At 33.0% G+C, this 15648-nt stretch overlaps 1 protein-coding gene across 3 annotated transcripts in view; it reads right to left on the minus strand.

Moving 5' to 3' along the window:
* EML4 (EMAP like 4) overlaps nt 1-15648 on the minus strand; it is a 133140-nt gene that overhangs the window by 30887 nt on the left and 86605 nt on the right. For all 3 annotated transcript variants that reach the window (XM_039887303.1, XM_039887302.1, XM_039887301.1), the window contains 7 exons: nt 12537-12660; nt 12051-12200; nt 9798-9867; nt 8611-8721; nt 6590-6685; nt 2531-2665; nt 2289-2424 (listed from right to left, as the gene is read on the minus strand). In XM_039887303.1, coding sequence (XP_039743237.1) covers nt 2289-2424; nt 2531-2665; nt 6590-6685; nt 8611-8721; nt 9798-9867; nt 12051-12200; nt 12537-12660 — 822 coding nt within the window. The remainder of the gene's footprint in view (nt 1-2288; nt 2425-2530; nt 2666-6589; nt 6686-8610; nt 8722-9797; nt 9868-12050; nt 12201-12536; nt 12661-15648) is intronic.

Consider the following 15648-nt stretch of genomic DNA (forward strand, 5'->3'; position numbering starts at 1 on the left):
AAAAATGTATCTATGTCAAGTAATGGAGGTTGACTTGTAATCATTTTGCAATGTATATCAAATCATTACATTGTACACCTTAAACAGTGTTATATGTCAATTACAATTCAATGAAACTGGAGAAAAGAGAAAATACTAATTACTTTGAAGGTTTCTGTTAATTTACATTTAAGGTATGGAAGTGAGAAGAAAATATACAGAAGACCTTATGTGGCATAAAATATACAGTTATGGTTTGTTGTCTTCTACTTACCAGAGTAAAAGGATTAGCTATGATATTATGCTTCTGCCATTCCAAAATGTCCCTCTATCAGACATGATACCACAGTAAACTCAAATTTTAGTTAAGACTGCCATATTAGAAATGTCATATTAGGGAATATGCAAACTGGATCAATCTATTGCAATTTTTGGCAAGAATTTAAAAATGGAAACAGAGCATCTGTTCCAATCTGGGCATACACATTTCACTGAACTCACCAAATCCTTCCCAGCCATATCTACAGAACTGGAAACCCCAAATATAAAGGAAAAAACAAAATTCTCTGCAAATTTGCCGATAATAGGGTCAGTCACGCAGCAGAACACAAATTGGACTATTTCATGTGCCCAGTTTACAAGATTAGATTTCCTGTTTCTTGTGTGTACATATGCAGATTTTTCTTTGCAGAAGTTTTTCAGACAAAAATCAAAATAAAAACAACCTCTGAACCTTTCCCTGCCTCTCCCACCTCAACACACATTAAGCTAATGAAGGGCATATTTATACCCAAACTCTGTCAGAGGATAACATGTGAATATTTTAAGTCACAGTTTTGATATAGAGTGCTATTCCTGGCTATTTCTGATACTAAACAAATGTGCTCAGGAAGAAAAAAAAGAGAGGTACGTGGGAAAGGTAGTTGACAAATACAGTTGCTCTAACTTTCTTTTTTCTTAAGAATCCTCATCCCACTGCCATCCTTTTCATATGTGAATTTTGAACCTAAACTGAATGAAAGAGGCTAAGAATGCATGGCCAATGACTGAGATAAAGGTCATTGGTATTACAATTTAAGGATTATTTTGTTAACTTCTAAATACATCAAATTCAATTCAACTGCAAAACTTAGAAATTTAGGTGAATGGATACAGAAAACACTAATGTACTGTATCTCCTAAAAAATATAGCATGACAATCTTCACAATAAGACATCTGCAATGCTAATATCAAGTTCCGCATTTCAGTGAAAAGAGTGAATCAGTACCACTCAACCCTTCTACACTGATACCCAAAAGTAAGATTAAAGTCATTTCCTTAAGAAATGTTTAACAAATAATTTTCAACAGCTAGTACCAAATGCCAGACATTGTGTTAGTCCTGGGAAAGCCCATCAGGGACGATAGATTTGTAAACTGGGCCTTTCCTTCTGAGGGGGGTGGGACAGGATTCCCTTACTCAGGGAGTCACACGTGGTTTCTATGGTCTGATGCAGACTCCCCAGACCGAGGGGAGGAGATGTTTCTCTCTCCCCAGAACCCCATCTTATTAACTTTTTTTTTTTTTAGTATCTCACTTCTGTAATCCTTGCAGGCTCTTTTCTGTCATCTAACTGTGGGATAAAGGATCCCTGACCTCCCAGCAATTTTCTCTTCCATGGTAGTGCAACCACTTTTAAAGATTCTTGTGGATAACTCAGAAAATCTATACCTTTAACCCCTACATGAATTTTCAATGGCTTAGAATATATTAAACTGTTCAGAGAAATTACAAAACACTACTATTTTTTAAAATTGTATATCCTTCAAGTTGGTTACCTCCTGTTTGTTATTACTTTTACATGACAAATTTATACTACCACGAATGCCTCACATTCACATCTTTCTGCCTTTGCTTATACTGTTTCTATAAACTGGGATCAAGGTTCCATATTTCTTGTAGTCTTACACATTAATTATGGCTTAAAGACCATTTTTTCTGTGAAATCTTCACAAAACTCAGAAGATCAGGATGGTTTCTCTCTTAATCTTTATACTATTTAAATTATCATATAGCTATATCATCACTAATTATTTTATATTAATCTCCTAGAAGGAAAAGTTCAGTAGAGCAAATAAAGTTTATATATGCTTAACTGGATAAATAATTTTAAAAAGATCATCATGAAAAACCTTAAAAACATAAGGTATATATTAGTGGCTCTCCATGTTTCACTGCAGCTCTCTCTCCTGGTCTGGGTAAGATATAAGATTGCACTAGCAGTATGTGCAGATTAAAAAGGAATGACTTTAATCTGGGAATACTGTACCTTTGGGCCCTTTCCCAGGTGTCGGTTCTACAGTAGTTTTACTCCATATAAGTATGACTCCACCTGAGTCTCCAGTAAGAACATCTCCATTCCCCATAAATGCTAAACACTGCACAAATTTCGGTTTTTCATATTTCTACAAAGAAACAATGAAAATTTTCAGTCTTCCCTTTAGCATAATGACTTTATATTTACTCAACAATTAAAATTTTATAGTGAACTTGTAACATTCTGATCCTTACCCCAAAAATTCCCTGTTTCCTTGTTAGTGAATTACCACTCCAGGTCCAGAAAAAAATATGAGATTTACCACATGTTATTATGATATTTGCATCTGTTGGATGGAACTCCACAGCCAAAACAACTTCATTTGTTGTCTGTGGAAAGAGAAATAAAGCTTTAGATGAACGTATATCCTTATCTCCATCAAGTACCAATTACAACTACTGATAAAATCTTTTAGGAAATGCCTCTTCTTCCAAGATCTATTTTCCTGAAAAGTTTTAACAATAAGTTTTTATAATAATGATTTAAATTTGATGTCCTTATACTATATCATCTTTTATGCTATTTATATAACTTTACACTAAAAAGACATTTATATGAACTACAGTTTTAGATTATTTTAGTTTCTTGTACATTCAGCAAAAAGTACACTAAAACTATCAAATGCAAAAAGCACTGTACATTTGTCAGTCTTATCTTTCTTTGTACTGTTATTACTGACCATTCACTTAAAAAATATTACTGATTTAGAGATTCATCTTCAGGTAAAATGCTTAAAAAGTAGATATAGAATGGTCACTACTGATTCATATAAAAATGAAAAACAAAAAACGAAAAGCTTTTATGCTATTTCCTAAAACAAAAAACCAACCTAGAAAAGACCGGAGTTAAATTTAAAGGAACGGGAATGAAAAAGGGAGAAAACAGGCATAAGAGTCATAAGGGAATTAGAAGTAAAGTTTTTTTCATTGAAATTACTGAACTGAGGATGTTTTTAAAACAGTATATTTCAGTATGTTCAGCAAGTCATAACTGAATTCTTACTAAATTGATGTTTATGGTAAAAGCACCTACTCGAACTTAACAGTGAGGTGAAATCCATGTGCTTGTAAAGCCGTTTATTGTTAGCTTGTATTCATCTGCAGGGTAATTATTAATCTCCATTTTTAACTTAGCAAATAACTTTATATGAAAGCATTCCTTATTGCAAACCAACATGGTAAACATGGTAATCTTATGTACAACGTTAGTTAAAGATAATCCATTTTATATTCTAATAATAAAGTGACACTTGAAAGAATTGACCTAATTTTAAAAATTTTCCTATGGCTCCAATATTTCTGCAAATTTTACATTTCAAATACTAACATATGGGTTCTATGGCCTTGTATAGGCACATAAATAAAACTTAAATGGTCTAATTTGAAGGCTTTTCCCCCTTATCAGGTTACAAAAAGAAGGAAAAGGACAGTACCTTCTTGTTATAGAATTCTCCACAATGTTTGGTATGGAACTATATATACCTAGCAGGTCAAAGTAAATTTTAAAGATAATGTGTTAATAACGAAGCAAAAATTAGTTATTTCTTTTCCAAAATGATGTTGCCTTTTAAAAATTGAACAGTACTTAGTTTTCACTTTAGACAAAATCAAAACTACTTGACAGCTAAATCTTATGCCAAACTGATTAATCAAAGGTTATAAATCAAAGGTTATAAAATTAACTACAAATATTCCAAGTATACAGACCTGTGGTGCTAGTAATAAGATATTCAATACATAAACTGATTTATGAAATCACTTTGGGTATGAATGTAGCCTTATAGGATATTTTAACTTTTTATTTATGTGTATTATATAAACAGAAATGTTCACAATCCTATGTAGCTTGATAAATTTTCAAAAATTGAACATGCCCCTGTACAGCATGTAGAGCAAAAACTAGAACATTACTAACATCCCAGAAACATCTCAGATTCCCTTTTCTAATCACTATGCTCTTCCCCTTCTTAAGTAACCATGACACTAATTTGTAGCACCATAGATTAGCATTGTATGTTTTATTTAAATGGGATCACACAGAATGAACTTGTCTCTGGCTTATTTTATCAACATTACATTTGTGAGATCCATTTCATGCTGGTGCATGTATTATAATTTGTTCATTCTAACTGTTGTATACTATTCCTTTTTATGGAAAGACCACATAATTGATTTATTTATTCTAATATTGATGGGTATCTGAGTAATTTACTTTTACAATTGATTACTTGCCTTTTGGTCAACACATATATTTACTTCTGTTGGGCTGATATGTAGGAGTGGAACAGGATGGGTCAGAGAGTATGCATATGCATACAGAATGTACATACACAAATCCAGTTTTCCAAAATGGCTGTAACAATTTATATGCCCAGCAGCAGTGTACAAGAGTTTCAATTACTTTACATCCTTCATATGTTTGTCTGTTTTTACCCATTCATATTTCCACAAATACTGAGCTTGTCAACTTCTGTAAAAATCATGCCGGATTTTGACTATTTTGGACACACAGATCAATATGCAGAAAAGTGACATCTTTATAATACTGTCTTCTATTTTTACTGTATATTACTCCATTTACTTAGGTCTTCTTTAATTTCTGCCAATAAGGTTTTGAAGCTGCCTTACTGAACTTTAAACTTAAAAAAATCAACAAGTTATGTATCAATTTCCCCAAATCCTTATGACTTAGCCAAGAATAGAGCTCATCTACAGTAGAAAAGAGTAAGGTCAACACACAGGGAAAAGCTATGAGGAGAGACAGAGAATCAGTGATCTAGCACCGGAATTATGTCATTCCTAAGGCAAAATTCCCTTATGACCTTGACGAGAGGTTTTCTTTTTCTCTCTAAACATGAATCAATAAATTCTATTTAAGTTAGCTTTTGTCGTTGTGAAGTCACTTTGCTAGCTGACTGGGTGTGAGAAGCGAGGGACATGATTGATGCCCAAGTATCTAGTCTGGGTAAGTAAGTAGAATATGGTATTAATCACTGAGAGGTGAAACTGGTTGAGGGCTAAAGATGATTAGTACAGATTTGGATATGTTGATTTTGACTTGCAGAGCTTCAAATAAAGCGGGCAAAAAAAAAATGTAGGTGTAAGTCTGTGAGAGAGACCAGGGCTGGAGCTAACTGATGTGGGACACAGCAGATAGTAACTAAGGCCGTGGTAGTGGTATATGGTATCAGTGGAGGACATGGGATATAACCCTGAGGAATGACAACTTAAGGTCCTGGAAGGGAGATCAAGGAATGGCCAGTAGGAGGAAAACCATAAGACATCATCTGGTAGCCTTTACTACAAAGGATCAAAATTCACATATTTCACTTCTGTGTAATTTCCTGACATCTTATATTCCTTTCAACAACAATCAAATATACTCTATTTCTTTCAAAAGATTAACTTACACAAAAAGAAATTATCTCTTTTGACCAACACACTTGGTATTGAAGCTTGAAGCTTATACAAAACTGCTGAAAGAGGAGGAAGGAGTAGGGGGGAAGAAGGAGGGAGGGAGGGAGAGAGAGAGAGAAAGGGAAAAAGAGAGCGAGAGAGAAAGCATGAGTGAGAGCAAATGAAGAGGAATGGGATGTTATTTAAGAATACAGCAAATATGTCATAGGCTTTTTTTAGTCATCCTGTCACTCTGAATCCCTCTGAAAGCCTGTCAGAATGAGGCCATTTCTGACCCATGTGAATGCAGCTGCAATGTTAACCTTACATTCTTCTCTTACGAATCATAGCCTCATCCACACAAAGGGATCAATACTATTCTACAGCAACTATAAAATATGCTGTAGCATTTTATATACTAATCCCACAAACATAATTAAGACCAAATAGCTTCTCATTACATATGCTTTTCAGTTATGTCAGCCATACTCCTAAGGTTGAATTTTTCCTTTAGATTTTTAAAGCTTTAAAGATTGAATGAATTAACACATGTTGTTAAAGCAGCAGCAGCCAAGTAGAGTATTCAGTCTTAATTTTGCTTTAGACACCCACCTACTTTGGCATTTTCGCAGCGCAAAGTGTCTAAAATAACACTGAAATTGGCTGAAGCTGCATGACAATCTTAAGAATACTGTAAGAATTGTATTCTTAATATCATAAAAATGATGACAAATCAATAAATCTGATGAATCTGGCCAGTTGGTATACTTTGCAACTTAAATATGTGCAATATACTTCCAAGGATCTGCAAAACAAATACTGTACTCTAAAAGATACTCAGAAATTTTTTTGATTTACCTTTATTTCTGCACCTTTTGATTTTTTCTGCCAATCCCACACAGTAAGCATATGCTCATTGGAGTCATCGATAACACACAAATGAACACCTGAATCCTAAAAAAGTCAAAGGCATTTTAAAATTTTTAGATAAGGATGATTTTCTAAGAAGAAATGGCACATTATTAAAACTGCTCCCACCTCCCAAAAAAACAAAACCTGCCAACATTAAGATAATCCAAAATCCTTTAAACTCATGGCTTCTTGAAATATAATGAATCTACTACTAAGACTGTATTTTCCTTAGAAATATAATAAAGATTCTTTTAAAAAATATGTTCTATTTTTAATTTTTTCCCCTAGGTTGATTCCTACTTGCCATCTAGCTACTCCTATTATTCAGAGATAGCAAATAATTCATTTTGAGGATACCCTAGTCTCTTCTGCATCTTATGCTTCCTTCTTGGCTCCTTGCATTTAAAGCATATATGTCCTCCGCCCCAATCACTTTTTGGCCTTTTGGCTAAGATCAAACGTAAAGTATATGCCCTTGAGGTAGGCATGAAGTGTACATAATTTCATGACATAGCTCTTGACTAAATTTTGATAGTTTGATGGAACAAGCTGAATTTAATGGCTAAAGTCTGCCAATTTCAGTTTCCTATGATATACCTGATTTGTATTAATATGACTACACAAGACAAATAAAACATAACAAAATTCCTATATGTTTTTCCAAAACCATTTTCATTTATATAGTTTAAGCCTCCCAGTTTAATAACTATGGATAATATTAAAGATTTGTGGGGGTTTTTCCTCTAGTAGCATTTGCAGTATATGCTTTAGATGTCTCTGGAACAAGGAAATACTGTGGTGAAGAGAAGAGGTACCAAGGAAGGGCAAAGCTTACTCTCTTCTCTTTATCTTTCTTTTAGCCTATTTTGGAATGATTACCTAAATTAGGAAAAGTTAAGAGTATGAAGCAATTGGAAATAGTCTTAACATTGTAACAATAGTATCAACAAAATGACAACAGTTCCTGCTACTGAGATTGGGGGTGGGGGTGAGTGGGGGGGGTAGTAAAAGAATTTCCTTTCTGTCCTTTTATCTCCTTTTCTAAATGCCTTTCTCCCAATTCCTGACTCATTTGACCCTTGACATTCAGTGCCTTTAAGCTAGCAAAGCTGTATAGCCACCCAAATTTATCTTTTTGATCTAAAAATGTCCTATCCTCTTCCATGTGCCACAAGACTCCCATAATCCAGAATATAGCTGCTGATAGTTAGGAACTGAAGAGAGAACATGAATACATAAATATATTCTAAAATATGAATGACACCCAATAAAATCTGGAGGAATATTTACATTTTAAATTAAAAATTGTAAATTCTAAAACATAGGTCTCCTGTATACTCTATAATAATTACATATAATTCAAGAATAAATAGAATGTTTAAATGAGTAACATCTTGTTTTATTTTCCCCTCCGAATAAAGCCTCCAGGTTTAGGTAAGATTGCTAGACACTGAATTTTAAACTCATGTTGTCATCAATTCAGAACCAAGATAATTCATGATTTTAATGAATATAAAAGGTTTGACTATTTCTTTTGCTCTAACATGACATTAAGAAAAGACAATATTTGTGCAGATCAGGCCAAGTTTCACAGCTGTGAATTTTCTAAATAAAACAGATCTCCATTATTTAAGCTGAACAAAAGCATGTTTTATTGATTGTTTCTTTTTTACTATGCTATGTATGTATTCTTCTAACCATTTCCTGCTACTACAATGGAATTCTATCTCAGGACAGAACAAAATTAAGTATAATTAAGTGCAATATCCTGGATCCTATCTAAACAAAAGTTCTTTAGTTCTTAGGTTAAAATACTGGCCATTGCTAAGCAACAGCTAACATCTCATTTTTCAATTGAAAGTTATCACTTTCTTTGAACACATACACACACACAAAACTGAGCTTAACTTCTTTTTTTGCTTCTTTGTGTAGCATACTTAATCACTCCTTTAAAATTTATTACTTACTGCTTTTGAAAAATCAAGGCATCCTACTCCACGCTCGAAAGTTCCAAGTCCAATAATTTGCAGTGTGGCTAGACTAACTGAATCCCACACTCTGACATGGGGTTGCAGAGGCTGCAAAAACAATGGGTAAAACACAAGATAGCAGGACAAACTGGTATATGTGTGGATGCAAATGAATATCACAACACAGAACTGTTTGCTGTCTTTAAAAATAGGGATGGATAAATATCTAATAAAAAAATAGCTACTATATTTAGACATGCCCTTAAAGAATCTTGAACACGTATTTTCTTCTCATACTATGAAAATAAGGAAATAACAACAGTGACAATAATAGTAGGAGTACTTACTAAGTGCCATATAAAATTCTAAGTACTTCGTATGTATTAATTCATTTAATCATCATAATCCCAGAGGTATGCAGTATTACAATCACTATTTAATGGAAGAGGAAACTGAAGTACAGAGATTTAAATAACTTGCCGAAAGCTATGCAGCTATTAAAAAGTGTATTCAAGATTCTAACCTAGGCGAATTTGCTCTAGATACCTGTTTTTAGCCTTGCCTTATTCCTGAGAAAATAATACTTTTTAAAATCAGTGTTTAATTAATTGCTGAGCAAACGGTCCTTAAGACAGAATGTGAAACTGGAAGAGGTCTTACAAGTCATCCAATATAACCCCTCCAACTCCTTTTTATTAAAGAAACTGAAACCAGAGAATGTCACGAGTACAGTCAAACACTGCTAATCAGTAATCATTAATATTCACTGCCGATCCTTACAAATAATGGACTTGTTAAGTAAGCCTATTTAATAATATTGAATAGTAACTAAAAAATTTTAAATGTTATCAGTTCTAACCCATATATAAAATCAAGGGGTCTACAAATTTAGGGAAATCGCAGTACCTCTGGCAAACATTAAGTTATTCTATGTTAAAAAAAAAAAAAGTAACAAGTTTATCAGTTCTTTCCCATTTTAACAAGTAAATAGTTTCTTTAGGGAAAATTTTTGTTTTGTGGACTGTTCTTATATTCTAATATATTCTAATATTTTCTCCCGGGCTTATACTAGAAATCTCTTAGTAGTTAAATTTTAGAATAAAATGAGGTATTAAAAATTACCATCAATTCCATTCTAACAGCAATGTCACTAGGTACCGAAGGTATAAAACTGTGCCACTCACCCTTCCATCTTTATCCACTCCAGCTATCTGTCCAGTTGCAATCCTAATTTTGTCAGGATGTACAGCAAGGCTAAAATGCAGTATTAACAACAATGTTACATACAGGAAACATGTGAAACAGCAGAAATATGCCTTAGTACGAATATTTTAAAAACAAATAGTTTTTAATCATTAAAAAATCTAAATGACCTATTTATTTTCTTTAGCAAATCAAATAAACATCAAATATCAAAAGAATTCTAAGTTTTCAGCTGTACTTTCTTTGTTAAACTCAATGGAAATTAATGGAACACTGTATGAAGAAAATATTTATTCACAATTGTGGCCTGATAAACTTTTATTCGTTCAAGTTCCTTTCTAGTCCTGCACCTATGTTCATGCGCAAATTCACATGGTTTTATTATATTGAAGATGCAATACTGCACTGTATAATTGTAATCTATTAAAACATAAGCATTCTCCCATTTTGCTACATAATCCTAATGCATATTATTGACTTAACAGCTCTTTCAATCCTTCTTCTTTTCTACAAAGGAACATAGCAGTGACCATCTTCACACCTAGTGCCTCCAACCTTTTAATTAGTTCTTAATGTGAAACTCTCATAGATCAAACTTGGGGCAAGGAACTTTTCTTTACAAATTGAACACAGTGCAGCATATATGCCCACATTTCTAATGATAAATGTTATGAGTGACTAGCAAGAAATTTAAAAAGATGTCTTCATGTCCATATATAGAATTTTTCTATATCTTGCAACCAAGGAGCAAGCTCGACTGAAAATATAAGGTTTTTTTTGTTCTTGTATTTGCTCATTGCTTTCCAGAGAGCAGTTATCAATTTAAATTGTCGTAAGAAATGTTTCACTTTTTAAAACATTTATAATTTCCTGATTAAGAATTACATCTTTTAAAATGCCTTGACAATTTGATTTGATTACTAAAGAGGCCACAGTTTATCAATGTTTCTTTAACAAATACTATTTCCTCTTACTTAAATAGTTTATGTCCTTTATTGAGATCAACTACACATTAAAACTAAAAATCTAATATATTAACATTTTGTCATTCTTAATTCAGATCTTTTAGAACACATTTTAAAAAGTAAAATTTCTGGATTAGGTTATTACATTTGCATGGTTCAACTATCAAAAGCTATAAAAGACATAAGAAAAAGTCTCTTTCCTACTCTGCCCTATCTGCTAAGATATCCTCTACCTCTCTACAATTCCCAACCAGATAATCACTATAATCAGTTTCTTATTAATAATTCTGGACAATCTTTACATATGTGGAAGCCAAGATAAGTATTTATTTTCCACCTCCTTTTTTACAAATGGTAAAACAATGTGCACATTTTCCTGCTCTTTAAATTTTGTACTTGGGAGTATATATAAGGATCTTTCTATATTAATATATAAAGAGCTTCCTTATTCGTTCTCTATACTTGCTTGGTAACCTATGAGTACACCACAAGTTCACTGGTTCCCAGCTAAAGACATTTCGACTGTTTCCAATCTTTACTATCACAAATAATGTTGTAATGAATAATTCTGTACATATATTATTCTTCCAGTGTAAAAGGCAATATTTTAATCATCTCTAAAACTTTAACAATAAGTAATATTCTAATAGTCATATTTTTTTTCTGATATACAGTTGCCTGAATAGTACAGAGAAGCTTTTAAATGTTAGAAAATGAATTTAAGCAATAAATGATTGAACTTAAGAAGTAGCAAACTTAACTGAATAATTTAAAAACATGCCTAAGCATTGAAAAGGTATTCTCACATTTTTACAGTTTACATCCTATGGGATACTTATGATCCTTATTCAGCCATGATTTCTTTCTCTCAAAAAGAAAGCCTCGAGTCCAAATTTTATCTGCATAGATTAAATCATCGATAAATATTTGGTAACTAATAATCATTCTCAGATATCTGTAAGTCTCGTGTATCCCACATATATTTGATACTATAGGCCGGAATGAAATGACCATAAAAGATCTGAGAAAGCAAAACAGGTTCCAATTGAGATTTACATGTGAAATGTTTTATGGCGGCTGATACCACAGCAACCATTTTGGTGGCCTGTAAGTCTTTTTTTCTTTTTAAAATATTTTCTACAGAATACTCATAATATCCTTAAATTCCGAGCTCTCTACAAGAAATCATTTCCAATAAAACCCAAATTAAAAAAAGAGAGCATGCAAAAAAAAAAAAAAAAAAAAAGAACAATGTTAAACAATACCAACCATTTCACACAATCTGTATGACCCAGGTAGTGTCGTTGAGTTCTCTCCTCATAATTAAACAGTACTACTACTGATGCTATGAAATAAACTATTTCCCCAGTAGGAAGAAGGTAAACATTAGCTCGGCAGTCCTTTCCTCGATAACCATATCTTAAAAGAGTCAAGGTTTTTAATAAATATAATTTTCAAAGTGTTAAATTTTTTCAAGGATACTTCAGGGAATCAAAAAGATATAAGTGGGACTGAACTGGAACTACTTTACTACCTGCCATGATGATCAGATTGTTTGCCCTATTCGAAGATATTAATTTTGGTGATTTTAAATTGCTAATAGCAAAATACATATGATATGTGAAAGAATCAGATGTGGCATCCCCTTACTTTCTCAAGTAGTTGTTATGCTTAATACATTTACTTTACTTTTTTGGCATACTAATTTTTCTTAAATGAAGCAAACAAATTTGCTGTCATGGTACAGAAGGATACGCCCACTCCAGTTTGAGCTTCTCAGGAGGCAGTTCTGTTCTGATGTCATCATAGTTGTCAACATCAGAAGGAATAAACATTGTAATTGGCCGACCTCGCATAAACATTTTAACATATTCTCCTTCTGTAGAAACAAGAGACAAAAGTTAAGTCAGATGCCTTTTCTGAATAATCATAGAAAAGTAGATTATTAATGTGATACAATAAAAATGATAAAAAATAGAGTTCTCATCTCATTATATATCAGTTTTTTGTATAAAGACCTAGTCCAAAACATCATAGGAAAAAACTACTGGTCATTTTCTTAAAGGAGAATAACTACTTTCATAATTAAAATATAATTTATCTGTATCAGTTGACACATTTCACCACAGCCAGGAAGGATGAGGTCGAAAAATGCAAAAGAAAAGAATTTTATGATAGAAGTTTCTCTGATAGTTGAAAAGAAGAGAGATTATCAGGGTAGACAACAACCACGTCTACCACACTACTTGATCAGCCCACAAATGTTGTAATGACATACAAAGAACATGTCCTGAGAACACACCACAGGGAGAGGAGTCAAACACTCTCATGTCAGGCTGGGGAGAGAAACTAAGAGCTCTGCTACACATAGCAGTGAGCAGAGCTACTAGGAAAAGAGGACCAACCAATGTCCCTCACTTCACAGCTGTGCCTATAATCGGCAATTAAATTTAATTACAATACACTAACATTTTAAAGACAATACTAGGAAACGGTTTCTAATTAGCAGCATAGGTCCTAAAACATCTTTTATTTACAGAAACCAATAGCTGTTTATAGGATGTGCAACAATCTAATACAAAAAATGTCAAAAAGACAACTCTAGAATCAAATCAATATACATCTTTCACAAATGGAAACAATACTTCACTTAACAATTGAGATTCTTATGCCTTAAAAAAGAAACAAAACAAACAGAACCAACAAAAAAACTTCCGAGCTATCACTGGCCACAGTCTTTCCAACCACCTACAGATAGGTTTAATAAATGTTGATAGTGTTTGTAAAATGGTTATAAAATAACCTAAAAGAGAAGGAGAAATTAAGAGACTGAGTGCTATCTAGCACTTGCCAACCTGTCTGGCAAAATATGAAAACAGCATTAGAAACAGACTGAGAATGTGGTCATCAACCAGAGGCTGATACAACCCTTAGAACCTCTAACAATGACCTAAACTACTAAGAAGAGTACATAATAATAGTTTATATAATACAAACCAACGGAACAAGAAGATAAATTACTTTGCTGAATGTCTACAAGAATTTCTTCAGTTGGATTTAAAAACTGTGCTTGTTATGGGTGAGAAGTTCGAGTTATTTTTATTATTATTACTCACAGTGTGCTGCTCAGCCTCTAAGATCTAAGAACAGGCTAATACCTCCTACGGAATGTTTTTAACACCACATGATGTATGTCTTTATTACTTCTGAATCTAAGAGTGGGCTCTGCTTCCTGATGATTTTTAGCATAGCTGAACTTTGATGATAACTAAATGATTACCAGCTGCAACTATCTCCCTTCTGCAATCATCTTTATCTATATCTCATCCTTTTTTGTACAGTTTACTTTCTTATAGGTGTTAATTTGTTATATTATTTTCATTCCAGTTTTTTTTTTAAGAACATAAATTCTCAAAGGCAGATATCCTGTCCTTTGGAATTTCTCCCAGGACCTTTGATCAAAGATGTATATCATGAATGCTTTCTGAATAAAAAAGTAAAACATTTATTAGATGCTTCTACCGCCACTTAGAAGAGACTGTATGTCCAACAAAGGGAACAGGTTAGGGATAGTATCAAAGAAAAAAAAAAATGTTTTCCTTTGCTAACAGAGACAGCTTAGAATACAGCATTGATTTATCAATTGGCAAGCAGTACAAGCAACTAAGTAAAGGAACTATCTTCTGCTTGTTAACTTTTCTAATATAAAAATGGCAATGCATGTTAGAATGCAAATACTTTCCCTGACTGTAAACTGGCAGTATATACACTGGAGACCAAGTAAATAATCTAGGCAAAATTGTAAACAATTCCTGGGACTGACAGGGAGGCAATACATTACAGCAGAAAGGACATTAATTTTGGAAAAAGACTGATTCAGATCCTTACTAGCTGTGTGATTTTGGCATCTTTTTCTCATTATATAAAACAATAATACTACTTGGAATTATGATTGATTAAATAAGATACCATACTGTAAAGTATAATATGAGGTCCTTGATAAATATTCATTCCTTTCCCTTTGAGAAGAATTTGTAACCATTCTAAACACTGTCCAGTGTTTATAATATACCATCTAACACACTGTACTACCTCTTCATAAGCTTTAAAGTAACTGGCCACAGAACAGCAAGGGTAGGCAAATAAGCTCGAATTCTGCTGATTCTATCATGTACATTTTAAAACGGGTCACAAATTCAGATATCTATAGGCCCAGGCCAGAAATGCAAAATGAAAGAATACAGGATGACAGGTTTGGGTGGCAGACCCCATACCCCATCTTAGGGAGGCAGCAGCTAGCCAGCTCCATGAAAGATGTAGGCCCAGTGTTGCCAGATCTTCTCATTTTTCAAGAGAAGTAGGAAATCTATAATTTACTGAAAAATTTACAATTTTAAAATGTTTACTCCTTTGCCAAGAAAGGAAAAATAGCATATAAAAAGAGTGCATACAAGGTCGCTAGTTTGCAACCTCTTTTTTCTATGATAGCCTTTGCCTTGGGAATAAGGTAAAATATATAGACAAAGAAGAGCCTCTTTTCTCCTCAATCATTGTTGATCCAAATTCTCACTGCAGACTGTTCCCTGAAGCTGTCAGTCTTCTTGATCTTATAGTCGAAGGACTTAACAATTTGTTTTACCCCAATGCTACTTTCTAGCTGAGATCAGTACTATTAAAACAAAGCTTGGTGGTCCCGAAAAAGAATGTGAGGAAAAGAAATTATTAAACTATCTCATGATAATTAGTAAACACAGTGGAGGGCTATTAGTATTCAGAAATAAAGATATTGCTTACCAAAATGTAATTAATTTCAACATTTTATCTCCCACCCCAATACCATAAAAATTCCTGAGATTGAGAAGGAGGT

The sequence above is a fragment of the Pteropus medius genome, unplaced genomic scaffold (genome assembly GCF_902729225.1).
Source record: "Pteropus medius unplaced genomic scaffold, Ma_sr-lr_union100, whole genome shotgun sequence".
Taxonomy (NCBI): Eukaryota; Metazoa; Chordata; class Mammalia; order Chiroptera; family Pteropodidae; genus Pteropus; species Pteropus medius.